Raw genomic sequence first — 27438 nt, 5'->3', positions numbered from 1 at the left:
ATTTTCGATCCTATTGATTAGAAGGAATCCACATACTTAATTTAATTTAGGCATGTCCTTAACTTAATTTATGTAATATTTTGGATTTTGCTCTCATAGCCTAGCTTTAATTCTGTTGAGTAATAAATTTACCGTATATAAAATGAGAGGATTATTAAACTTCTCCATGTATAGTGCTTTAGGCAGGATAATAGGAAATTTGAAGGAAATGAGCTTTACTATAGAGATTTCTCTAAAATTTCTTTACGTGTTTTCCCTGAAAGCTAATAATTTAAATACAATTTAGCCGAAGTATGTTACTACTAAAAGTGACTGTTCTAAGGCTGTTTGTATGAAGTATTAAATATATGTTCTTTTCTTCAAGGCTTTAAGTAGTATTTTTTGGTCATTTTATGCTTTTGCTCCTTGAGTAGTTAAAAATTTTTTTCTAAATATTCAGTCAAGTATCTGTACTGACCAGAAGAGGAATTTCATCCTTTGCTTTCTGTTTATTACTGTGAACATTACACTTTAAAAGTGACTTATAATTGGAGACTGACAAATTTGTGTTTTCTTCAAACAGATGAAAACTTTATTCTCAAACATGACAGAGCGTTCCTTTTGTCAATGGCAAATCGAGGGAAACATACCAATGGTTCCCAGTTTTTCATGTGAGTAGGCATAATTCAGAGATGAGCTTTTCTTAAACAGAGAAGCGCTGTTCATGAGAAAGATGGTATAGTTAAACCAAGTTTAATGCTGGAATTCTGTCAACTTGGGTTTTATTATTAATTGCTAATGTTATAGTAACTGGTAAGCTCTTAACAACCACCTCAGCATTCAACATATATCCTGGATTTGAAGAATAGTACTTAAAAGATGTAACTTGAAGATGTACATGATTTTCAAAATATGTTGTCATTTTCAGGAAAGAAATTGGCTTTGACTCTTAACAAATTTGGGGGCTCAGTTTACCAAAGCTAGATTGAAACATAAACTATTGATGAACATTTAAAAATTGTTCATAGGCTAGGACTAGATGTACCCTTGGCATGGAAAGCAGTTCGTTTGAGTAAACCATTGTGTGGTTGCTTTTTCTTTTACTGTTTCTCTTTGAGCCAATTTGAGAGAGGGACCATTGTTTTCTGATATTGTGTAGAGATAAGTGATTTGCTGCTGAGCAGCATTGTGAAAATAACTCAAACCTTGTGAGGTCTCTATGCATAATTGAGTTAACCCAATATTGCTGTCATTTCAACCAAAATTTATGAGATTATCACTGAGGAAACTTCAGAATGCTAATTTGCTTTTTAAAAAACATACTCCTTCACAATGTACATGCATGCACAACCAATACCATACTTATTTCTCATCTGTAAGAGCTTTGGCATACTTTTAGTTACATTCTTATCTAAAGTTACTTCAAAACCTATTTTTATTATAATCCTATTATATGAAATATGAAAGATAATTGGTTAGCATGAAGTTTAATGCTTTTGACTGGAAGTAAATCTCCATAGTTGTGCTATGTATGTTGGAGAAATATTTTATTCGTGGTTTACCAGAAAAAGTCAGTCATCTTTCTGAATGGATGAGTATGAATGGCGCTTCCCTGTCTTTAAAGGAGTAAATTATTCATATACAATAAATCTCACATTTTAAGTTTTTCTGAAAAAATAGATTTCCAACATGATCTGATAAAGTTCAGATAAGGGACATTCTGTTCCTAAGAATGTCCTAAAAATGGAAAGCTGCTAGATGATGATAATGCTTGGAGTTGTGCAGGAAAAAAAGAAGACCTAAAAACAGTTGTTCCTATATCTTGTTTTGATTCCGTAGAGTATTAGTTACTCCACTTCTTTACTAGAGTATTTTTCTGTTCTTAACTTTCTAAAAGGCCAAAAAAAAGTAGTGGGAAATATTTTGAAAGTCTTCTTTTATAGTAATTTAATATAGAAGCTGTTTACTCTTTGATTGAGGTTTTCCATTTCCATTTTTAAGCTTATCTGAACTGTGAACATGATAAACTAATGATTCCTTGGTCAAGAAGCTATCATTTGAGGGCTCTAAAGTTTCTTTTAGATTTCCTTTTTTATGTCAGTACATTTAAAGTTTGATTTATCAGGTAGCAGCAGCTTCTTCCCATTGTACCTGATTATCTTGTTTATAAAATGTTAGAGTTAAAACCAGTGCACCTACGTATATTAATTAAAATCTAATGTATGAGATTCTCCCTTCAAAAAATTTAAAGAGTATCTTGTTTGTATGTTATTTAGTACTTGCTTAACTCTTTTCCAGGAATGTTTACTATCAAAAAAAATTAAGGTTATTGCTGTTTCCTACATAGCTTAATTTTACGTTGGACTACTATTTTTGACGAGAAGTGCCAAAAGAAAATTTTAACATCAGTGAATTAGGATTAAAATTTTTAAATGTGTTTTCTTAATTAACTAACTGTAGATGGCACTAAAATCACTGTGAACATGTGATTGAAAGAAAGTTTTCTTCGTTTAGTTTGAAATTTACATCTGGAAATAAGTTTGGAGTTAAAAGCAGTCTTGAAAGTAATTGAGCATTTTTGCACACACAAATCCTTGTCTCTTTTTTTTAAAGAAGTTTTTGTGTATGTGCTTTTTTTTGCTGGCTAGAAGTACCAGTTATCCGTGGGTTGCAGGATAAACTAATGTTCACCTTTCTAAACAAAATATTTCCTTGCTTTTATGGAAAGGATAGGTAAAATGCAGATGGTGGCCCATAAAAGAAAAATCTTTGAAAATCTATGTCTTGCAAGCCCGAATATTTTGGAGCTGGAAGTAGTAAAAAAAAAAACGTATAATGTTCTATCAAGTTGTGTATATGATGGTAGATAATCACTGTAAAAGTTGAGGTTAATGGGGTCGATGGTTGCAGAGCTATCTGATGGCTTCCCAACGGTGGCTCCTGCATTTTACCCTCTTACCGCAGCTATTCTTACGGCACCTTGAGCAGCAGTACTGCAATCTGAAAAAGAAAGGATGCTGTAAGAGTGGATGGTAAAATGCCAAGAACCGCCTTTGTAGTTCCAGTTTTATAGGCTTAATAAGGACTTTTCATATATCCTTGTAAAATTGTATTTTTAGTTTATGTTATAAATATTTTACTTTGTAATTCCTAGGAAGTAAATTTGGTGCTATTAGTGTGGGTATTTGCAAAATGTTCCTCAAGGATTCTTGTGATTTGTGCAACAACTATTGTCTTCATCACTTATGCATTTAAAACCTCCCCTTTCTGAGACATACATCATTTTTATTAAATATAATTTTGCATGTATTGCTTTCTTTGGGTAGAACCATTATGTATATGATGAAAATCAGATTTTCTTCTATAAAGCTATTTGTAATTTTTCCAATAACTGCTTATATCTACTACTGTATTAGTCATATGATTTTGCTTTTGTGGGCCTAAATGGAAGAAAACTGATTCTTTTTGGAATAGTACTGTTCAGGAAACATGAAAGAAATGATGTATGTGGTACTATTGATATGAATCACTGAGGATATAATGGTGTGTCCATGTTGAGGTATTTTCGAAGGAATTCAAAGACCTAGGACCAAAGTAGTAACTAAGTTAACTTGATATTTAGTTAGTTTGTCCTTTTTAATTTGATTTATTTTTAAAGCCAAAGACTAGGAAGAAATAACAATAAAAGCTATAGAATTATAAAGTCTCAGAGTAGAAAAGGGTTTAGAGATCATCTAGTCCAACCTTTTTGTTCTGTAGATAATGCTAAATAAGGAAGAAAACCCATATAAAGACCAGGTTACAGAAATTTTGTTCATAATCTAGAAGAAATTGATAGCTTAAAAGAGAATGCTGTGCACTGTAAGCTACATAATTTTATTGACCACTCTGCTCTGAATTTATTTTAGTTAGGTATTAGAAGCATCAGGCCTTGCTGACAAATAAAATGACATGCAGGGAAACATTTTTCTTTTCCTTTGACTGTTAGTATTAACAGTTTATAAATTCTGGCTCTAGATTTTATTCTATTTACATACATTCTTCAAAACATAAGCTATTGCATGAAGTAGTCATTAAAAAGATGAGTTAGGTGCTTTATAGCTTTGTATTTACTCTCCTCGGTAAAAGCACTTGGTTCTAGTTTTATTTACTATGTACCTTGTGTTAGTTTTGTCTCCTTTTCTATTTATAAAGTATCTACCCCACTTTCAAAGATAAAGTAAACATTTTGGTGTGAAAATGTGGATATAAAAGGAAGAAAATGTTTCATAGATTGATCTGTTTCTGAATATGTGGAATGATATATATGCAAACCTTCTCTTGCCTAAAGAGAATAGTTGTACCTGCCTGGTTTTCACCAGTCTGAAAGGTGCTGCAGAGAAGCTCTGGCCTCGTCTTGCTAAACCAGGGGCAGCAGCAGCACTCTTCCTCAGCCACTGTTAGAACACTGGTGTGGCAGGTGCGCTTGTCCCCGTCCACTGAACCTGTGCAGGCTTTATCTCATAGCCATGGAGGAGGAAGACTGCAGAGCTCTGGAGTACAGTCTCTGTCAATGGCCACTGTTACTGGTCGTGATGATTATAAAAAAATAATAAAAGATAATGCAGAAAAGTCAAACTTTAAGCAAAAAGTATTTGTTACATTTTAATAGTCATAAATAGGACTATAGGAGGAAAACCTAGGAAGTTCTAGGATATGCTCTATGTCATTTAAGAATCAGGCTTGTCAGTGGCTACTCACCTGAATAGGAGAGAAGTGCTATTTCAGCACTTCTTCATGTGTCTTCATGTGACTTCAGTGTCATTTCAGAGTAGCAGAGCAAGGGGAGTTGAGGGCTGGTTTAGTTTTAAGAGGTTTATAAAGCTGTCTTGTCATTTTGGGTAGCAAAGGTAGATTTGGGTAGAAAAATTCATATTCATGAATTTTTATGAGAAGAAATGCTAGTAAGAGTTAATAACCTGAGAAGTCTAGCTTTTTCCTTTCTTTTTTGGGGTAATACCTTCATAAGTTAATTTCAAAAGATGTGCATGAAACTTAATCATTAGTGAAGTTCTCTGAATATCAAATATCATCCCTAACATTGTCTTAATATTACTTAGTGTTTATGTGACACACGTATTAGCAAGCTGGAAGGAATTTTGTATCTAGTATTGTTTGATGTGTATTTTTAACATCAGTGCTGAATTTCCGAAAACTCTTCTATTTTGGTGACTTTTGAAATGCATAGGTAGAGTGCTATAATGTGGCTTGGTTAGTTTCCATTTTCCTCACACCAGCTTTATCACTGTGTACAATTTGATGCCTCTTCCAAGTGTGATATTTTCAGGAGTTGAGGGAAAAAATTGCATGTTAAAGGCTACATTAGACAGGAGAAATAGGTTATCTTTATTTCCTTCTCCCGTACTACTTTACACCTAGAGTCACTTTTTACAACATTCATTGACAACACTACTTTATTTGAAACCTGTTCTTTTTTGATAGTAATTCGTGTATCAATGCTTTATAAGAAATTAAAGCTTATTTTTAAATATTTCAAGATTTAATATGTCCAAAATCGCTATAAAGAATTTCCTTCATTATATATAATATGGTTTTTGGTCTGAGGAGTAATAAATATGTTTAAAGTTTAATAGAGTTAAAATTGGTCAGACAGTGTATATTTGAAAAATATTTCTTTTATAATGGGGAAAATCAGATTAGACAGGAAAAGAAAGTACTATGGCCAAGATTTGACAGCACACTCTTTTAAGACTTCCATCTTTTTATCCTTTATTCTTTGAGAAGATCCTTAAAATTCTAGTTATGCTGCTGTAGTCTTTTATTATTATTATTATTATTATTATTATTTTAAATGACTTAACAGGCGCTGACCCCGTGGCCGAATGGTTAAATTTGCGTACTCACTTCCGTGGCCTGGGGTTTTGCCGGTTCGGATCCTGGGTGCCGACATGGCACAGCTCATCAGGCCATCCTGAGGCGGCGTCCCACATAGCACAACCAGAGGCACTCACAACTATGTACCTGGGGGCTTTGGGGAGAAGAGGAAAACAATTCAAAAAAAAAAGATTGGCAACAGTTGTTAGCTCAGGTGCCAATCTTTAAAGAGTAAAAAAATAAATAAAAAGTAAATGACTTAGCAACTATAAAAGTGTATGTAATGGCAACGAACAGAAACTACAGTCCAAACATTTGCTCATTAACTCCTGATAGTGGTCTGTTGTGTTGTGTGACTGAAAAAAGCTTTCAAATGTAGAAACGCGAAGGGTCTATTTGAAGTGAATTAGTAAAAAAAAGTTCCCTGAAATTTTGTTTGTTTTGAATTCTCTTAACTCAGTTCTTTCCATGGAAATTTTTGCTTTCCACTAGTAGTAACTGCTCCTGGGCATTCAGATTTTTATATTTATGTATGTACGCAAGATATATTATTCTCTTATTGAGAAAGATGTTAGTTGACTTAGCTAGTTTCTAGAATTTGTGAAGTGAAATGTAATGTTTTGTTAATAGCTGTTATTCACACTCTAATGTTACAATATTAAGGATCTGAGCAGATTCCCACTTTAACCACAAAGCTTTTCTTAAACATAATTCATCTCTACATACATCTTATGTGAAAGAAAATTTAGAGCCCTCCATTTTAAAAAGCTTTCTTGCTTTGCATAAAACTTGAAAATATTTAATTTCAAAGTTATATTGATATTAAAACATAGATTCAGTCTTGTCTTAAAAGTGTATTACAATTTATTTCTTGCCATTTTTGTGTAAAATTTACAGAAAGAGTGTTACACCGTGCGCTCCAAAGGTAATGTCTCATTACTCTAAGGCTCTCTTTTTCTTTCTTTGCCTTTATCTCTTTAATCCTGTTGTTATGTGCATTGAACCATTTTAAGAAAAAACTTTCTGCTTGATCTATGGCAGCAATACGTGTAAAAGAAGTGTGTTTTATTATCCCTGGTTAATCCTGAGAAGTATATTTTAATTTCAGGGGCTTGTTCCCACACATCTTCGGGGGAGGGGGTGGTATATTGTGTATAATATAATGGTTTAGATCTCATTTCAGTACAGAACTATTGATTTCTGTATAAGGCCAAAAGCTTCTTTGATAATGGCTATAAATGTAGATTGCTTTTTGGAGTGACAGTGACACTTTTGATTTCTAGAATTTACAAGGTTTAAATGAACCCTTGTGCATATATTTTTAAAGTAAATTCAGGGGTGGGGGAAACTGGAAAATTTTATAATTTGAAATTTTTTTGTGGTTGTTTCTCCTTTAGGTATGTTTTATAAGTATGTATAAACTTACACATTTATGATAGTCTCTGGCTTTCTTAAGGTCTTAACTTACTGAGCATATGTCACCACTGCATGGGTCTTTACAACTGAAAGATCCATACAGTTGGTGGGCTGAGGTCTCTTTGTCCATTGTAGCAGAGTTGAATAACTTGGACTGAGCATCTCATTTCCCTCTGCCCTTTTGTAACCCCTTTTGGCAGTGTCCTCTGTTTATCCATGTCTGGTGTCAGCCCAGTGCCAGTAAGCCTGCCTTACATTGGAATATCTACTCCTGGAATGTAGGCTGAAAACCCCAGAGGGCTTATTTTGTTGAGATACTTGCAGTATTCCTAATATGTTGTCTAACCCAATTGTTGAGATACTTTCAGTATTCCTAATATGTTGTCTAACCCAATTAAAATATAAATTTGCATTTCTGCATCCTGAATTGCAGATGCGAGCAATGGACTTATTTATTTACACCAGTTTAAGCACAGTGGGCCAGCTGAAATTCGTCCTTGAAAGAGTAGTTCTTTTCTTCATTTGTTTTCTTCACTACTGCAATAAAGGACCAAGTTTGTTTGTCTTCAGTTTTTATTTGAATTAAAAAGAAAACTTGAATCTTTCATAAAGGTAGCTATTCCGTCCTCAGATTGAGGCTTAGGTAGTTTGTTGCTGCCTCCCTGCACTTAGCTAGAATGTTTTAATCTCACCAGTTGCTCCAAGGTTTGCCGTAAGGTGGTTTTTACAGCACTGTTAGCCAAGGTGGCAAATTCAGTTGGGCTCCGTGTGTTTTAGAAAAACCTGTAGGCTTTTCCCCAATATCAGAAGATGTGAGAGTTGTGAGAGAAAGGATCAAGGAAGGAAGAGGAATATCTAGTCAATAAATCTTTCATTGTTTTCACTGCTACACGTTTGAGACTGATTCCTTACATTGTAGAAGAGCATTTTTACCTTTAAAAATTTTTACCTCTTTACATCTTTCATACAGTGGCATCTCTGTCTAGCATATGTAATGATTTCTTCCTATCTGTTATGTGCTTTGGTAAAGTTTTATAATTATAGGAAGCACATTTCTATCTTAAAGTTATCATCCAACGTAGTTTCTAGATGTTAGTTTAATGATTTAAGTGTTACCGCCTCACCAATTTGCTAGATTTTTTTCTTCTTTTTTTCTTTTGCCTGTTTTTATTCATTTTTACTATTACATAATTACCACTTCTCAATCTTCTAAGGGAAATTTGAGACTAGTGGTTTTAAAACTCAAGATACCCTTTAAAATTCTGGAAGTTCTTAAGTTGACATTTAATGTTTTTAAATTAAATTCTCTAGTACTCTTACATAACTGAATATTCTTAATGTAAGCATAAGTGTTAGGATTCCTTGTAGAATAATGATTTTTAGCATTGTTGTGAAGGTTAAAATTGTGTCTTGTTGACTTACATGTCTTTGAATTGCCTTACAATGAAGATAAAATATAAAACTTTATATGGGAGCTTCTAGTACAATTGACTGCTTTCACATGGCCTGATATCCAGGGAACTTTCTTCAAATATCTATTTCTCATTCTTATAAACTAAGATGTTTGTGATATACACTTCTGAGTTATCTGCTTTTGAATTTTTTTGCATTGCAATTCACATAATGTGAAGATCTGTGAAAATGATATGAGAAAACCAGCTTGGGTTCAAAATATCTTAACCAGATGTACCCCTTAGGCTTCCCAAGAGTGACTATCTGCCAGTTTGTGACTGTAGAAGAAGCTAGTTGGGTGTTTTCTGAGCCATGGAAATTTAAAGTGTCTATAATGTTACCCATCATTATTTACTTTGCTGTCAGAAGTGTTGGCAGATTGAAGGTTTGCTCCCTATTACATTTTCAGAGTTGCTGTGAGTGGCAGAGCTTCACGTTAGGTAAGGAAGAGGGGCTCAAAGATCTGCCTGCCTAAAAGATGCACACTGACTCAGTATGAGGAATAAGAAATAGAAGAACTCATACAAGTGTGTGGGGCAAGTGTTGATCACACTTTTCTTTCTTTAGGGCAAATGATAGGTGCTTTTTTATTCTTGTTTAATTATCTTGATAAATTTTGAATTTGTTTTTGGTTTTGTTGTTTTAGACTTGAGAATAACTTTAGTTCTAATGTATATATAAATATATATATAAATATATTTATATTTCAAATATATTTGAATATTTTAAACCTATTTCAGATGTATGTTTACATATATAGTCTTCATATTAGAGAAATAGATGTGATTTTGTAATTCATTATACTCTTGAGGGTTTTTTTAAAATCAATAAAATGGCTATGCTTGCTTTGTTTTTAAGGTTTTTAAGTTTATATGTATATCATGTTTAACTTTTTCCCCTTTTTATCTTTACCTTTTTGTTCTCTACATGCTGTGCTTTAATCCCTTCTGCTCTGTTTACCTGAACACCTGGTTTTTGCCATCTTCTTTGTATCGATGTTTATTACACAGTACCACAAAACCTGCTCCGCACCTGGATGGGTAAGAGTTATGTTCTTAATACCTTAAGGAGGTGATTGGGTGGCCAGTCCAAGACAGATTGGACCATGAGTGAACCCTCTTGATCTCTGGGTTAATCTCTCACAGCCAAGGGGTCTTTACCTGGGCTTATGGATGGACTTCTCAGCTGTGCTTTGTTGAGTGACCCTGTAATGACAGTTTCTGAGTATTAAGTGCAATCTGACTGTTATCAGACTCTTTACCATAAAATAGTTAAGAACCTTTGTTTTAAAGGCAGAAACTAAGGCCCAGTTTGAGTAATTGTTTTTTTCTTTTATGAAGCAGATTTCAAGTTCCAATTCCCTTCTAGTTGCTTCATACATCAAATACTTTGCTTTTATTTTCAGGTCTGTGGACATGTCATTTATAACAGTTGTCTTGATTATTGCTTATGGCTTAATTATCATCAAACCAATTCTTTCTTGAATTTGTATTATGACAGGGTCCATGTTGTCTTTGGACTAGTTATTTCCGGTTTTGAAGTAATTGAACAAATTGAAAATCTGAAAACTGATGCTGCAAGTAGGCCTTATGCAGATGTGCGAGTTATTGACTGTGGGGTGCTTGCCACTAAATCAACAAAAGATGGTAAGAGTTTTTTGCGGGTAGGAGGAGCTAGGATACAGCTAATGCATGTTGAAGATTATAACTTAAAGATCCCTTCTGGATTTCAGTAGTGGAATAAACTCGTGCAAGTACTATAACAATAGCCCTGATGCCTCTATATCATACCCTATATCCAGTCCATCAGCAATTCTTATCAAATCTTAACTCTTCTTTTTACTTCCCCGGCTATCAGCCTGGTCCAAACCACCATTCTCTCTTATCTAGATTATTGCAATAGCCACGTAACTGTTTACTTTGCCTCTGTCCTCGCTCCTCTATCATCTTTTCTCAGCAGCAGTAGTGGCCTAACTGGTCTTCGTGCTTGCAGACTTGGCCCTCTACGGTCTGTCCCTAACAGCAACCAGAGTGATCCTCTCCAAGGGCTTCTCAGTCAGACAAAGCTAAAGTCTTCACGGTGGTCTGAAAGGCAGTCTGGCTCTCTGACCTCTTCTCCCTTGTTCGTCTCCTGCCCAGCCAGGTTGACCTTTACTGAGACATGCCAAGCTCAGGGACTCAGGGACTTTGTGCTGGCTGTTCCCTCTGTCTGGAACACTCTTCATTCAGATCCCTGCCTGACCCCCTCCCTCACCTCCTTCAGGTTTCTGCTCAAACGTTATTTTAAATTACTCCCAACTCTCCCTATTCCCTTTACCCTGCCTTTTTTTTCCCCCCTGTTTTAGCACTTATTGTTTGTCAAATTATATAAGCAGTTACTTACTTATTTTCTTATTTGACCCAGCTAGAATATGGACTTCATGAGGGCAAGGGCTTTGTTGCCTTACAATCTCACCAGCAAGTTGTATTACCAACTTGGAAAAAAGTTTATTTAAATTTTATTTTTAGTTTGCTATCTATAAAGTGTGTTTTATGATACTCAATAATCACGTTTTTTACTCTGAAAAGTAGGCACTGAAATCCAGTACTAATATTTTTGTTAATATTTCTTAAAAGTTTTTGAGAAAAAAAGGAAGAAACCAGTTCATTCAGAAGACTCGGATTCCTCTTCCAATTCCTCTTCCTCTTCTGAATCATCTTCAGAAAGTGAAATTGAACATGAGAGAAGCAGAAGAAGGAAACGTAAGAGGAGGCCAAAAGTTAAACATTCTAAAAAGAGACGAAAGGAAGCAAGCAGTTCAGAGGAGCCAAGGAATAAACATACAATGAGCCCGAAAGGGTAAGTGTGAAACACCAGGGTAGTCTTACCTAAAAAACAAACACACACTCTGGAATGGGGAAAGAATATATAATTCTGTAGACTTAGCGTTATTACCTCTTGTTGAAAAGGATAAGCATTTTTTGGACTTTAAATTGAAATTGGCAATTTAGGGGTAGCACAGACATATCATATCAAAGATTTATGTGTTTGCAGGTGAGACTAATCCCTGGAACTCTTAAAAGAAAAAAGGATCATTTGACAATTTTCATATCAGAATTTTTGTACTGTGACTTTTTCACTGGGTTGATGTTTTATGTTCTCTTGGTGAAAATTAAAAAAAAAGGAACCTCACTTTTGAGTGAGATTTGTAAGTTACCAGTAGTTTTGCTATTATTTTAATATTATTATGAAATGCCAACATTATACATCTTAATTGGTGACTTGGTTTATTCTCCCCAAGTCACTCCGAGAGGAGTGATACCAATGAAAAAAGGGCAGTTGATTCAAATGCTAAGAGGGAAAAGCCTGTGGTTCGCCCAGAAGAGATTCCTCCAGTGCCTGAGAACCGATTTTTACTGAGAAGAGATATGCCTCTTGTCGCGGTGGAACCTGAACCGTAAGTAGGATGGTTAACCTAGATATTTTCATTTCTCTGATTAATGATTCTATCAGTTCATTGCAGTTCCACGCTCATTTATTGAGCGTGACCCGTAGTCAAAGCACTTTGAAAGATACTGTGAGAGATACCAGATTAAGGAATGACATGTGCCCCACCTTTCAGAATTCACATTCTAGTAGTAGGGTAAGGGGGTTGGGCAAGTTGGTCAGGAGAGAAGTTCATATTGGAGGTCTTGAAAGATTTTGTTACTAATCTTATTTCTTGGCTTTTCATTACATGTGAGATTTCGTTTGTCAGAATGGAAAATGACTTGAACTTTTTGGATCCAATTGAGTGATAAAACATGTTCCAATTTGAATAGTGCAAAATGAATTCCATGGTGATTGGGGAAAAATTTAGTGTCATAAATATGTTACTGTTGTTAACTTGCCCAGTGATAACTTCTCTTGCATTGAAAAGCTAAATGTGTAGTTTTAGATTTGGTCTCAACAAAAAGAAATGTCATGTGAACAGAAATGCCATGATGTAGTTGGTGTGACTGATAAGTTCCCTCGGAAGAGTTAGATTGCAGTATCAGAAATTGCAGATGTCCCTGTTCACAGTCAGTTCTCTACATAAGGTTATCATTTAGTTCATTAAATAGTTTTAAAGCCCAGTATTGTCTCATTGTAAAAGCTGTTAGGAAATGGGATGTATCTTTGAATTAATAGCTTAACATGCTGATATTTTCATTTTTAAAAATTGTGGCTTGTGAATAAATCTTATTGGGCCCTTTCTTAACACCCCAAGTTCATTAATCAAATCCATTTGGCTTTTAGAAGGTGGGAAACTTGAAAGGTCAATTTCAGTGTCATAGAACAAGGGCCAGCAAACTATAGTCTATGGGACAAATTCAGCCTATTGCCTGTTTGTGTACAGCCCATGAGCTAAAAATGGTTTTTCCGTTTTTAAATGTTTGTGAAAAAAATCAACAATACATGTCAGTACTACCCTAAGTGAGCTATAGATTAAATGCAATCCCTGTCAAATTCCAAAAGAAGAATAATATTTTGTGACATGTGAAAATTATATGAAATTCTGATTTCAATGTCTGTAAATAAAGTTTTACTGGAACACAGTCATATCCATTTGTTTGCTATTTTCTTGGGCTGTTTCTGTCCTACGATAGCACAATCAAGTAGTTGCAACAGAGTTTATATGTGGTGCTCTCATTGCATTACACTGCTGCTCGGTGCACTGCACGCCACAGTGATGCTGTTACAGCTCTCCAGTATTTAAAGTGGTATACATATGACCCATCTATGTGAAAAAATATTTTCAAAGATGAAATATGTAAAATCTCATTACTGATCAACATTACCAGATGAACAGTATTAACATCTGTTCTGATAAGGAACCACTAACTATGAACCCTAATTAAGTGAAATGTTATCCCCACAAAAAAGAATTCCACTCCTCTGTATTACAAAAAATGATACTCAGTTATTACATTTTGAATTTTGTTGATAAAACATTTGTGAAAATTGGTTTTCTTTCTTAAATAAGTACCTACATAATAGCCTTAATTTTCTTCTTGGCCCACAAATCCTAAAATACTTACTCTCACACTCTTTACATAAAAAGATTGCCAGCCTTTGTTATCTGGTATTGTTAAAGTAGTTTATGTCACTGTCTTGTATTTGTGATTGAATACTGCTGATAAGTTTGTTTGGTCATCACTCTTCTTGGTCAAATAACATCTTTGGAAGTTATTTTATGCATAATTATTTTAAATCATAATTGGCTGGTAGTTTGTCATACAAAGATAACAGATCAATCTATTTAATTAGGATCTTTGAGATTAAATGATCAGTTGTTGGAAGCTAGAATTAAGTGTGCTTCAAGAACTCAGTATATGCAAGGATAAGATCTGCCAGCCATAGTGAGCTTGCCACCTTACTGATTTATGAGCGGTTATGATTAATGAGCAGTTAGGCTCCTTATTGCTTATAATTTGCTTAGCAGAGGCTAGGTTCCACACTTGCTCTACTTGATTTGTTCTCAGCCTCAGCTGTACTTTAGAATAATTTTCTTTTTAATTGAGGTTCATAATAGTTTACATCATTGTGAAATTTCAGTTGTACGTTATTTCTTGTCTGTCACCACATAAGTGCTCCCCTTCACCCCCTGTGCACTTTAGAATAATTTCAGAAGCTTTTGAATATGCCAGTTTCTGGGCCATACAGCGAATCAAATCAGAATGTTACAGGTAGGAGAGGAGGGTGACAGTGTTGGGTCAGTATCTGGAAGGTTCCCAGGTGAACATTAATCCTTGCTGAATACCTGTAGTTGAGTCGTTTGGTGTTAAGTGCTTTTTCCTTCATGAGAAAAGTGGAATTAACAGTTATCTACCAAGAGTACCTACTTACCTCATTGTGAGAATCAAGTGATGTCATGAATATGAAATGACTGAAAAAACTATGATATACCTTAAGTTAAGATTTTATTATAGTAACTTTGTATATTTATCTGGAGCCAGGTTCCTGGAGCTTTAGAAAACCCTAAATAATGGTTGTAAGAGTCAAGTTTCATTTCTTTCTGTGACCTTGGGCAAGATTTTTAATCTCTTAGTCTTAAAATTCTTTATCTTTTTTTTTTTTAAGATTTTATTTTTCCTTTTTCTCCCCAAAGCCCCCCTGTACATAGTTGTATATTTTTAGTTATGGGTCCTTCTAGTTGTGGCATGTGGGACGCCACCTCAGCATGGCTTGATGAACAGTGCCATGTCCGTGCCCAGGATCTGAACTGGCGAAACCCCAGGCCACCGAAACGGAGCGCGCCAACTTAACCACTCGACCACAGGGCTGGCCCCTATCTTTAAAATGGAGATGATAGTAGTACCTACCTCGTAGTGTTGTTATGAGAATTAAATGAGCTAATGCCTTTAAAATGCTTATTAACAACCAGCAATGAATAATCTGAAAAAGAAATTAAGAAAGCAGTTTCATTTAAAATAACATCTAAAAGCATAAAGTACTTAGGAATAAATTTAATCAAGGAGGCAAAAGACTTGTACAATGAAAACTACAAAATGTTGCTGAAAGAAATTAAAGAAGACCTAAGTGAAAGACATTTCATGTTCATAGATTAGAAGACTTAATATTGTTAAGATGTCAGTACTACTCGAGCTATGGATTAAATGCAATCCCTATCAAATTCCAATAGCCTTTTTGCAGAAATGGAAAAGTCAATATCCAAATTCACATGGAATTTCAAAGGACCCTGAATAGCCAAAACAATCTTGAAAAATAAGGGCAAAGTTGGAGAACTCATACTTCCTGATTTCAAAATTTACTACAAAGCTACAGTCATCAAAATAGTGTAGTACTGGCATAAGGATAGACATATAGACCAATGGAATAGAATTGAGAGTCCAGAAATAAACCCAGACATCTGTGGCCAATTGATTTTAGACAAGGGTACAAAGTCCATTCAGTGGAGAAAGAACGGTCTCTTCAATAAATGTTGCCTGGACAACTGGATTTTCACGTGCAAAGGAATGGGGCTGGGCCCCTATCTTACATCATACACAGAAATTAACTCAAAATGGGTCAACAACCTAAATATAAGAGCTAAAACCATAAAACTCTTAGAAGAAAACAAAAGGGCAGATCTTCCTGAGCTTGGATTTGGCAATGGATTCTTATTTTTGATGCCAAAAGCACAAGCAACAACAACAAAAAGACAACTCAGTTAAAAAATGGGCAAAGCACTTGAATGGACATTTCTCCAAGGAAGATATCCAAATAGCCAATAAGCACATGAAAAGATGCTTATCATTAGTCGATAGGGAAATGCAAATCAAACCCCCAATGAGATACCACTTTTCACTATTAGGATGGGTATGATTTAAAAGAAAAAAACTAGTGTCAGTGAGGATATGGAGAAATTAGCATCCTCATAAACTGCTGGTAGGAGTCTAAAATGATGCAGCCACTGTGGAAAACAGTTTAATGATTCCTCAAAAAGTTAACCATAGATTTACCATGTAACCCAGCAATTCCACTCCTAGGTATATATCCAAAAGAATTGAAAATAGAGACTCAAACAGATACTTGTAAGCCAGTGTTCTTTGCACCATTATTCACAATAGCAAAAAGGTGGAAACAACCCAAGTGTCCACCAACAGATGAATAGATAAACAAAATATGGTATATACATATAATGGAATGTTACTTAGCCATAAATTAGAGTTACCAGAAGCTGAGGGAATGGGGGAGTAGTGGAGAGATGTTGCTTCATGGGTAGAGTTTTGGTTTGGGGTCATGAAAAAGTTTTGGTAAGACTAGTGATGGTTGCACAACATTGTGAATGTAATTAATGCCACTGAATTGTACACTTAAAAATGGTTAAAATGGCCAATTTTTTGTTGTGTATATTTTACCCAATGAAAAAAGTATGTAAAAAATGCTTATTAATGTAATGCCTGACACATAGTAAGTACTCAATAAAAGGTAGTCATTAGTTAGTAATAACGGAAAACAAACTGAGGTATGAAAAGACTTCTCATGCATGAAGGACTTGAACTGCCACAAAAACTGTACTCTTAGAATTACGCATAAGATAAGGCAGCACATTCAGAGCATTGAAGGAGGGGCAGCTTATAGTAAAGTGGGGAGACACACAGCTATTAAAAATATAAAATTAAATTAAAAAAGCAAAATTAAGCATCAGAGTCAGGAATACCTCAGGATTCCCTTAGAACATCATTGTTTTGAGAAGTGACATCTAAAAATGGATTTTGTTTAAAAGTAGTAAAAAGTGTGCTTAAAAATATAGATACTAGTATCATGTATTTCTACCAAATTGGGTTACTTCTTTTTTTTTGTTTTTAAAGCTTTGGCTTTTAAAGTGTTGCTTCAAAAATTAGGTTATATGGAATGCCTTATTCTGGAAAGTCTTCAATCTAAATGAAGTGTTTTTGTATTATAAGAACCTAAATTCTGCATTTATACATTGAGAAAACTGCCCCATAATTGCTTATTTTTAATTTTCAATCTTCTTTTCCAGGAAGATTCCTGATGTTACACCCATTGTAAGTGATCAGAAACCATCTGTATCAAAGTCTGGACGGAAGATTAAAGGAAGGGGCACAATTGTATGTGTGTTACGACTTTTCTTTTTTCAAATTACTTATCTAAGCAGTAAAATATTTTTACCTATAGGCAAAATCCTAACTTTAATTTTAGGTATAATCCAAAATCTGTTCAACAAGCTAGTTGTATTCTCTATAGTTATAGGAAGGTACTGCTATTAGATCAAAGTTTACTGCTGTGTTTGAATGGGTTTAAGTATGAAATGCACACGTGAAACAATCAGTGAGTATGTTGAGAAATCTTAGTATGTTGAATAGTCTAGGTTCATGAGTGAACCATTAGGACTTCAAAGAGGAAATTCTTATGTGTGATTACAGGTGAATCTCAGCCTTTCCCATTTTTTTAAAAAAGTCTCTTATGTTTGACATAACTTCATATTATTTTTAGTACTTTAATCATTATTGCCTTAGAGTGAGGTCTTAGATTAGGTCTTATACCTAACTCTGTCCTATAGCAGGCTATAATTGAGAGATATTTTTAAAATAGTTTTTCCTATCTTTGTTTTTAAAGCGCTATCACACACCTCCAAGATCCAGACCCTGTTCTGAATCAGATGACGATGATAGCAGTGAAACTCCTCCTCACTGGAAAGAGGAAATGCAGAGGTTGAGAGCATACAGACCACCCAGTGGAGAAAAGTGGAGCAAAGGAGATAAGTAAGAGCTTTGGGCATGAGCACAGTTCTATGCCTGCCATATTTTAAGTGTTAAGGGGATAGAGACTTAGTTTTGGACTTTCATTAAAGATTTACATTTAAAATTAGACTGTGACCAAAGAGAATACATTTGGGAACACTTGGCAAAAGTAGTGCTGTTACGTAAGAGGGCTGATTGGCTTTGGGGTGCTTTTATATCAAAATTGTATTTTCCCTCAAGAGACTATAAACCTGCTGAAGCTCTTAAAGATTTCTTGTTCAATTTTAGAAATAATAAGGACTTAAAAATTATATAGAAGTTTCTTTCCTAGCCAGATCTCTTAGTCTCTGATGAATGAATTGTTAGATAGGAAAATCTGTACCCACTGTGTGCATTATTAACTTCTGACCCTAGGAACTGTTGCTTCTTCAGAAGTGTACCCATATCTTACTCTCAGTGACACCTCACAGTGGAATATGTATTTTAGAAATGGGGCTGGCCCCAGATTACCTAGTGAAAAATAGACCAATGGGACCTTGTCTAATTGTTCATGGTAGAAGTCTCTTTTCCGCTGTGGGCATCCAGCAGAATGGTTTGAAATTGGAAGAGGGAGGAAAAGGTGTGCATCTGCTGTCTAGAACTGGTTTAGACAGTGGTACTGAGAACTTAATTTTGAGCGCTGATATTACCACTGAGACTGTGAAGCCCACATCTATTTTCTTTTTTTTTTGGTTAAGATTTTATTTTTCCTTTTTCTCCGTAAAGCCCCCCAGTACATAGTTGTATATTTTTAGTTGTGGGTCCTTCTAGTTGTGGCATGTGGGACGCCTCCTCAGCATGACTTGATGAGTGGTGCCATGTCCGCGCCCAGGATCCGAACCGGCGAAACCCTGGGCCGCCGAAGTGGAGTGCTCGAACTTAACCACTTGGCCGTGGGGCTGGCCCCCTGCATCTCTTTTCATGTACTTTTTCCTCAGTTTCTGTAGTAAGTAGTTTAGTAGTTAGTAGTTTAGGGTAAAGTCTTGATCACCTCTGTGAGGCTGAAATAAAACAATTATGCTAGCTTCTTAAGAAGAAGAGGCCTCTCTTAAAGTTCAGGCAGCCGTCCTGTATCTGCAGAGAATCAACAAGATCATTTGTGAACTTGATTTGATTCTCCCTCAAAAATTGTTCCTGGAGGCAGAGGGTTATGCGTGGATCATAGCCAGGAACTTGGTATGTCAGCAGTGCTCTTGTGATTAGTTGGTTTGGTTTTCAAAACTATTTTCCTATCAAATTTGAAATTCTTTGCTTTGCACAAACTCCTTTTGTAAGTGAATCTGTTAGTAATTGTCAGTGTGTCTCTCTGAAATTATACGGTCAAGACCAGTCCTATCACTCTTTGATTTATCCTTCCTACATGTGCTTAAAGTATTGATGGAGTCAGTACTTCTTGTTAACTAGGTTTTTGTCAATGCATTTGTATTGACAACAGATGTGTTTTATTTATTTAGTAAGGAAGATTGGCCCTAAACTAACACCTATGCCAATCTTCCTCTTTTTGCTTGAGGAGGAAGATTGTCCCTGAGCTAACATCTGTGCCAATATTCCTCTGTGCCAGTCTTCCTCTGTTTTATATGTGGGATGCCACCACAGCGTGGTTTGATGAGCAGTGTGTAGGTCTGCACCCAGGATCTGAACCCGCAAACCCAGGGCTGATGAAGTGGAGCACGCACACTTAACCACTACGCCACCGGGTCACCATCTATGTTTTAATTTTTTTTTTTTTTTTTTTGAGGAAGATTAGCTCTGAGCTAACTGCTGCCAAGCCGCCTCTTTTTGCTGAGGAAAACGCCCTGAGCTAACATCCGTGCCCATCTTCCTCTACTTTATGTGTGGGATGCCTACCACAGCGTGGCTTGCCAAGCGGTACCATGTCTGCACCCAGGATCCGAACTGGCAAACCCTGGGCCGCCAAAGCGGAATTGCACACTTAACCACTGCGCTACTGGGCCAGCCCTGACTGCGTTTTAATTTTAAAGGATATAGAAAACATGCTTGTAGATAACTGCATGCATATTGTGTCCTTTTCTATAGGTTAAGTGACCCCTGTTCAAGCCGATGGGATGAAAGAAGCTTGTCCCAGAGATCCAGATCATGGTCCTATAATGGATATTATTCAGATCTTAGTACAGCAAGACACTCTGATGGTCACCATAAAAAACGCAGAAAAGAGAAAAAGGTTAAGCATAAAAAGAAAGCTAAAAAGCAGAAACATTGCAGAAGACACAAACAGACTAAGAAGAGAAGGATTATTGTACCGTCTGACATAGAATCCTCAAAATCTTCCACCCGAAGAATGAAATTTTCTTGTGATAGAGAAAGGAGATCTCGTTCTTCCTCAGTATCATCTCATCATTCATCAAAGAGGGACTGGTCTAAATCTGATAAGGATGATCAGAGCTCTTCAACCCCCTCCAGCAGAGACTCGTACAGATCAAAATCTCATTCACAGTCTTATTCTAGAGGAAGCTCAAGATCAAGGACTCCATCAAAATCTTCATCACATTCTAGAAGTAGATCAAAGTCCAGATCTAGTTCCAAGTTGGGGCACCAAAGGACAGCATCAAAATCACCAAGAAGAACAGCCTCTCAGTTAAGTGAAAATAAACCAGTGAAAGCAGAACCTTTAAGAGCAACAGTGCCACAAAATGAAAATGTTGTAGTACAACCAGTGGTGACAGAAAATATTCCTGTAATACCACTGAGTGACAGTCCCCCTCCTTCAAGGTGGAAGCCTGGACAGAAGCCCTGGAAGCCCTCTTATGAGCGAATTCAGGAAATGAAAGCTAAAACAACTCATTTGCTGCCCATCCAAAGCACTTATAGTTTAGCAAATATTAAAGAGACTGGTAGTTCATCATCCTACCATAAAAGAGAAAAAAATTCAGAAAGTGATCGGAGTGCCTATTCAAAATACAGTGATAGAAGTTCAGAAAGTTCACCCCGGTCAAGGAGCAGATCTTCTAGGAGTAGATCTTATTCTAGATCATACACAAGGTCACGAAGTCCAGCTAGCTCACATTCAAGGTCCAGGTCTCCGTCATCTAGATCTCATTCACGAAATAAATATAGCGATCACTCACAGTGCAGTAGGTCATCTTCATACTCTTCTCTTAGCACTGATGATGGAAGACGAGCCAAGAGAAAATTTAGATCCAGTGGGAAGAAAAATCCTTCAAATAAAAGGCACAGCAGCAGCTCTGAAAAGACACTTCGCAATAAATACGTCAAAGGCAGAAGCAAGTCTTCGTGTCAGAGAAAGTATAGCGAAAGTAGATCATCTTTAGGTTATTCCTCAGACAGCGAGCAGTCAAGTGTTCAGGTTACACAGTCAGCCCAGGAAAAAGAGAAGCAAGTCCAAATGGAAATGAATAATAAACAAGAGAAAAACAGAGATGAAGAGAAATCCAAACCTGAACGGGAATGCCCTCGTTCAAAAAAAAGAACTTTGAAAGAGAATCTTTCAGAACACTTTAGAAATGGCAGTAGGCCCAAAAGGAAGAATTATGCTGGGAGTAAATGGGACTCTGAGTCAAATTCCGAACAAGATGTAACTAAAAACAGTAAAAATAATTCCCGGCCATCTTCTGATAAGGAAGAAGGTGAGGCCACATCAGATTCGGAATCTGAGTGTGATGAAATCCACATCAGAGCCAAACCCACAACAAAGTCTTCAGCAAATACTTCATTGCCTGATGCTCATGGTGCTTGGAAATCTAGCAAACAGCGGTCATCGACCTCTGATTCTGAGGGGTCCTATTCCAATGCAGAAAACACTAGAGGAAAGCCACGGAAACACAAACGTGGGTCAAAGGAAAATATTAAAAGGGAACACACTAAAAAAGTGAAAGAGAAATTGAAAGGGAAAAAAGACAAAAAGCACAAGCTTCCAAAACGAAAACAAGCGTTTCACTGGCAGCCTCCACTAGAATTTGGTGAAGACGAGGAGGAGGAAATTAATGAAAAGCAAGTTACTCAGGAGGCAAAAGAGAAAAAACAAGTGTCTGAAAACAGTGAGACCACAAAGGAAAATATTCCCAGAACTGAGATGTCCTGTGAAGATGGCACCCTTTCAGGTAAACATAATATAGGAACAATTTCATCAGATATTGATCAGCCTACTAAAGATGACAGTAAACTCAGCATTTCTCCCACAGCTTTAAATACTGAGGAAAATGTAGCCAGTCCTCCCCCAAACATTCAGCATATTGAAGAAAGAGTCCCAAGTGGAGTGGAGGACGTGCTTCAGACAGATGACAACATGGAGATTTGCACACCTGATAGGAGTTCCCCGGCAAAGGTAGAGGGGGCCTCCCCTCTAGGAAATTCAAGGCTGGACAGCCCGGATGTGAACATTGTTCTAAAGCAGGATATGCAAACAGAGCCTCCTGAGGCAGAGGTGGTAAAACAGGAAAGCAGCACATCTGAGGGCAAAATCATGGGGGAAGTGGGGAGACAGGACGGCAGCTCTGCTAGTTCAGCCAGTGCTGTAGAAAGCACTGTTGTGAAGAAGGAGGTGGCTGAGAAGAGCCACATCAGCCCAATGGATAATAAATGGAAGCCCCTACAAGGTGTGGGGAACCTGGCTGCACCAACTGCTGTCACATCCAGTGCTGTGGAAGTTAAGGCATTGAGCGCTGTGCCTGAAATGAAACCACAGGGCTTGAGAATAGAAATTAAAAGCAAAAATAAAGTTCGGCCTGGGTCGCTCTTTGATGAAGTAAGAAAGACAGCACGCTTAAACCGGAGGCCACGAAATCAGGAGAGTTCAAGTGATGAGCAGACACCTAGTCGGGATGGTGATAGCCAGTCCAGGAGTCCAAGTAGATCTCGAAGTAAATCTGAAACCAAATCAAGACACAGAACAAGATCTGTCTCCTACAGTCACTCAAGAAGTCGATCACGGAGTTCCACATCATCTTATCGGTGAGCAACATCTCTTTCCTTGCTCTTTATCAGGGAGAGTCTGCTACTCTTTAGCTTGGAAGAACATCACAATTAGGGACAAGATCATTATTTCCAAATACCTGGAAGGGAATGAAGAGAAGGCTTGGTGCTGTGTGACTCAGAGAGCAGATTGAGGACTTAGGGAGTGGAGATTTTAGGGGAACGAATTTGAGTTCAGTGTAAAAATCTTACCATCAATTAAGGTGCTCTGGCAATAAAAATGAGTTGCCATGATAAGTGGCAAGTTCATCTTTAAAGTTGTGAGGCTGCTCTCTCGCCTGTTTGTGATGCCTTAGAAGAGAGTCCTGAATTTACAGAATATATAGGATTTAGAGATCGTTAATCTAATCCTCCATTTCACACAAGTGGAATGTGAGGGCCAGAGAGGCCAAGTTACCTGCCCAGGACATGCATCTAGTAGATTTTGCTTCAAAGGGGAAATGATAAAAACAGTCATTTTTAGATTTATTTTTTTTGGTTCAAGTTGCATCTAACTTTTGTCATCAACATAGACTGGATAGTGCAGAGAACGAGAATTTTTAAAAACTAAAAGAATTGGTGATGGTGATGGGAAGTTAATAAGTAATTTGTATTATTTTCTTTTCCTTGTAACTATTTCATGGTTTTACCTCTTAATTACTCATATCTCTTATTATCTTGTGCTTGATTTTCATCACTTGAACTTAAAATACACTAAGAATCCTTTGAGTGTTTTTTTCCTTTCTAGTTATTTATCAGTCTTTTTCTTCCCTTACTCACCCAGATTTCTTTAACAGTAAGAACCAACACTTGCCATCTGTAATAACTGTCTCCCATTTACTCCTCAGTTGCTTGCAGTCTATCTTCTGTGCCTTCCCTCCCCCATCTCACTACATTGACTAAGGTTTTCAGTGACTTCCACATGGCCAGTGCCAGGGCATGTTTTCAGTCCTTCTGGAAGCCCTCTTCCGGCTCTCCTCATCCCTCTCAGACCATTCAGTACTTCTTTTGTGGTCTCCTCTTCCTGCTCCTGCCCTGACTCCCAACAGGCCCAGAGAGCTGGTGAGTCCTGGCCTTTTCTCTCCAGGTTCATATTCCCAGATGCACTTGCCTGTTGAGCTACTCTGGCCTCCTGTGTGCTCATCATCTGCCTTACCCTTTACATTCAGACGGTTCTGAGCTGTTGGTGTTGCTGGCCACTCTCATTTACCTTTCTACCGCTGCCTTTGCAGTGCATGCTGTTTTGTTCTGCAAAGGCAGACAGGCATAGAAAGGCTAAGGAATTTGCTGTTAGGCAGCTAATGGGAGTAGGCTGAGATAGCTAAACTTTGCCTCCCTGTTTTGTTTACCTGCCTGGGCCCGACTTCCTACTAGGCTGTGAACTCGTTGAAGCCAGGGACTGTTTCCTGCTCATCTGTCAGTCACCTCACAGAGTCTGCCCTGTAATTGTTTGTTGAGTAAGTGATTAGAATCTTACTAGAACATAATGTGTTCATTCTCTTGCAGATAAACTGGAAGCAGATCATGTCTTCCAAAACATAAGTACATACTGAATAAAACCTATGAAGATACTACCTAAGTAGCCTATACATAGGGGTATTGTTCTGTTCCTGAATGACAGGTATAAAGTAGGGGGAGAGGGGTGGGGAGCCAAGTGAATGCCAGGGTCAGGATTGCATTACTTAAGTTTCTTGTTTGTATTATTAAATGTTAAATAGATAGGAAAAAATAAATGATTAAGTGGAAAAAAATAATAAAAAATGTCTCTAGCTTCAAAAATAGAGCTTTGGCATACCTGATGTACCCCTGCCTAGTGCCACCCTACTTTCTCTGTTCTCTCCTAGAGTTAACATTATTCTAAACTTCTGCTATAGTTTTGTTTTTCTTTATAGTTTTACCACAAATGTTTCTGCCCATATACAATATTGTTTTTGCATGTTTTTTAACAAAATCCTTTTATATATATTTATATAGATAGATGTTCTGTATTTGCCTTTTTCACTGAACATTATGTTCCAAAGAGATATCTGTTGATACATGTAACTGGAGTTCATTCGTTTTCCTACTTGAGGATATTTCAGTATATATCTGTGCATCATTTGTTTTTAACCCATTCTTCTGTTAATGGAGATTTGGATTATTTCCTCTTCAGGCATTACAGATAGGGCTCCTATGATCATACCTGTAGCAGCCTTTTCTGGTTTTTCTTTATTTCATTCTGTTCGATTTAAACCCTCCTTAGCTGTCACTGTCATACTCTCCATGTGGAGTTTGTGAGAGACCTTTCTAAGACCTTTCCTCTTGTTGTATTTTCCCCGTCCTGTCCTAGTAGTGAGTAATCTTAACAGCATGGTGAGTTAATATAATTCTCTTTTTTCCGCTTTTAATTGTAGATCAAGAAGCTACTCTAGAAGTCGGAGCAGAGGATGGTACAGCAGAGGCCGCACCAGGAGCCGGAGTAGTTCCTATCGCAGTTACAAAAGTCACAGGTGAGTTTGTGAATCCCACCCTCCTGTGTGGTCTCCATCCTGTCTGCTTTTTAAGACTTGCACAAGCAGAGTAGGGTAGCTGTTAAGAAGAATCCTATCCTTGCTGAATACCCTGCAGGCCTATTTTCTCATGTAGTTCTTTCCTTTGGAGAGCCACCGATTTCTTACTGGCTTTCTCAGGATGGGATCTTATCAGAGTGAGGAAAGAGAAATGATAGGAATATTTAAGAGAGGCCCTGACCACCACCTCCACGTCCCCTTCACCCCCAGTACATCTTTCTTACCCTGAGTTCACATCTGCAGTCACCTCTTGACTTGGGGTAGAGATTGGGAGAGGAGGATTGTTAAAAGGGGACCAAAGGAAGAAGCGTGTGTGGGGTGGCCCCAGGTTTCTAGTTCTCCCACCTTCTTTGACTCCTCTTTCACCTCTCAAGGTATTTTCTGCTGCTGCAGCTTCACTTTACTTATAAGTGTCCGACCTGTGCAGGCCTTCCCCTCCCCACCCAGTCAGAGCCTCCCCAGTGCCTCTCTATGTGCATCTCATAGAAGGATTGCATGAAACTTAATCTTTCTCACAAAATCCAACATGCTTTAAAAGAAAAAATCCAACATATTTTGATATGAAAACGAAATAAATATAGCTGCTGGATTTCATTGTGTCTTCTCCTTGATGAGCAAATAAATGTCTAGATTTTTGATATAGCCTGTCCTGATCCACAAGATGATGGTCCTTCATGTGATTACTATTAGGACATCCAGCAGGAGCAGATCCAGGAGCAGCTCATATGATCCCCACAGTCGGTCCAGGTATGGACAGGGATTGGGTGACCACCTCGGGGACCGAATTGAAAGACCTTCTTATATAAAACCCTTAATTCCCCTTTAACAAATGTTGTATGGAAAAACTCAGCACATGTATTTGTCTTATGAAATCATTCCCTTTCTAAATTAGGCCTTTTTGACAGTTTTTATCTGTTGGCCCATTGAACTCTAGTATCAAAAGTGACAATTGATGTCAAATTGTAATGGCAGGTGTTTATTGAATGTAATTGCCTAATAAGATCCACCAGATTCTAATCAAACTAACTCAGTATTAATTTTGTGATATTTTTTAATGCAGAAAAGAAATTAACATTTTTCTATTTAATATGGTAAGTCTGATTTGGGGCAATTGTGAAATGTTTCCAGTATTTGTTCTGCAAATGTGTCCTCACACTGTCATATAATGCCCATGTTCTAAGAGAACACTCTTAAGATCCTAAAAAGAAACGGGGGCTGGCCAGGTGGTGCAGCAGTTAAGTTCACACCTTTCTCTTCTCGGCCGCCCAGGGTTGGCCGGTTCAGATTCCGGGTGTGGACATGGCACCGCTTGGCAAAAGCCATGCTATGGTAGGCATCCCACATATAAAGCAGAGGAAGATGGGCATGGATGTTAGCTCAGGGCCAGTCTTCCTCAGCAAAACGAGGAGGATTGGCAGTAGTTAGCTCAGGGCTAATCTTCCTCAAAGAAAAAAAAAAGCGGGGGAGGGGTGCGGCCTGGTGGCGCAGCGGTTAAATGCGCACATTCTGCTTCGGCAACCCAGGGTTCGCCGGTTCAGATCCTGGGTGTGGACATGGCACCGCTTGGCAAGCCACGCTGTGGTAGGCGTCCTACATATAAAGTAGAGGAAGATGGGCACGTATGTTAGCTCAGGGCCCGTCTTCTTCAGCAAAAAGAGGAAGATTGGCAGATGTTAGCTCAGGGCTAATCTTCCTTAAAAAAAAAAAGGGATTATATGAGTTATTTGAATGGGAAAATTTAGCGTTTGTTGTTGCTGTTAAAGCAGGTCCTACACTTACGATAGCTACTATAGCAGGAGTCGGAGTCGAAGTAGAAGCCAGAGGAGTGACAGTTACCACCGAGGCAGAAGTTACAACAGGCGGTCCAGGTGGGTCTCCTTGGTGCACTGCAAGTTACTGTGGGCACTTGGTGTACGAGGTGATAGACTGCTAGTAGAAGAGAAAGCATAGTCTTCTAAGGACAGAAATACTTCTTTCTCTTCTTGAATTTC

At 37.2% G+C, this 27438-nt stretch overlaps 1 protein-coding gene and 1 long non-coding RNA gene across 9 annotated transcripts in view; one reads left to right on the top strand and one right to left on the bottom strand.

Annotated features, from left to right (window-relative positions):
* Nucleotides 1–27438, bottom strand: part of LOC139041320 (uncharacterized) — a 56441-nt gene that overhangs the window by 19919 nt on the left and 9084 nt on the right. The gene's annotated exons all lie outside the window — the stretch shown is intronic.
* The window catches only part of NKTR (natural killer cell triggering receptor), a 52489-nt gene that overhangs the window by 21209 nt on the left and 3842 nt on the right, over nt 1–27438 (top strand). For 3 of the 8 annotated variants that reach the window (XM_070492297.1, XM_070492298.1, XM_014860102.3), the window contains 12 exons: nt 563–650; nt 6751–6778; nt 9732–9761; nt 10222–10367; nt 11337–11559; nt 12002–12157; nt 17210–17297; nt 17806–17951; nt 20007–22898; nt 25292–25387; nt 26138–26194; nt 27211–27315. In XM_070492297.1, the coding sequence (XP_070348398.1) occupies nt 11546–11559; nt 12002–12157; nt 17210–17297; nt 17806–17951; nt 20007–22898; nt 25292–25387; nt 26138–26194; nt 27211–27315 (3554 nt within the window). In that variant the 5' untranslated portion in view covers nt 563–650; nt 6751–6778; nt 9732–9761; nt 10222–10367; nt 11337–11545. Of the gene's footprint in view, nt 1–562; nt 668–6750; nt 6779–9731; nt 9762–10221; nt 10368–11336; nt 11560–12001; nt 12158–17209; nt 17298–17805; nt 17952–20006; nt 22899–25291; nt 25388–26090; nt 26116–26137; nt 26195–27210; nt 27316–27438 lie in introns of those variants that run through there. The other 5 variants (XM_014860097.3, XM_070492296.1, XM_014860099.3 and 2 more) reach the window with 4 other exon arrangements.

Source organism: Equus asinus, chromosome 21, assembly GCF_041296235.1.
Source record: "Equus asinus isolate D_3611 breed Donkey chromosome 21, EquAss-T2T_v2, whole genome shotgun sequence".
In the NCBI taxonomy this organism is placed as follows: domain Eukaryota; kingdom Metazoa; phylum Chordata; class Mammalia; order Perissodactyla; family Equidae; genus Equus; species Equus asinus.
The sequence above is the reverse complement of the archived record's forward strand: the minus strand, read 5'-3'. Positions and strand labels throughout refer to the sequence as shown.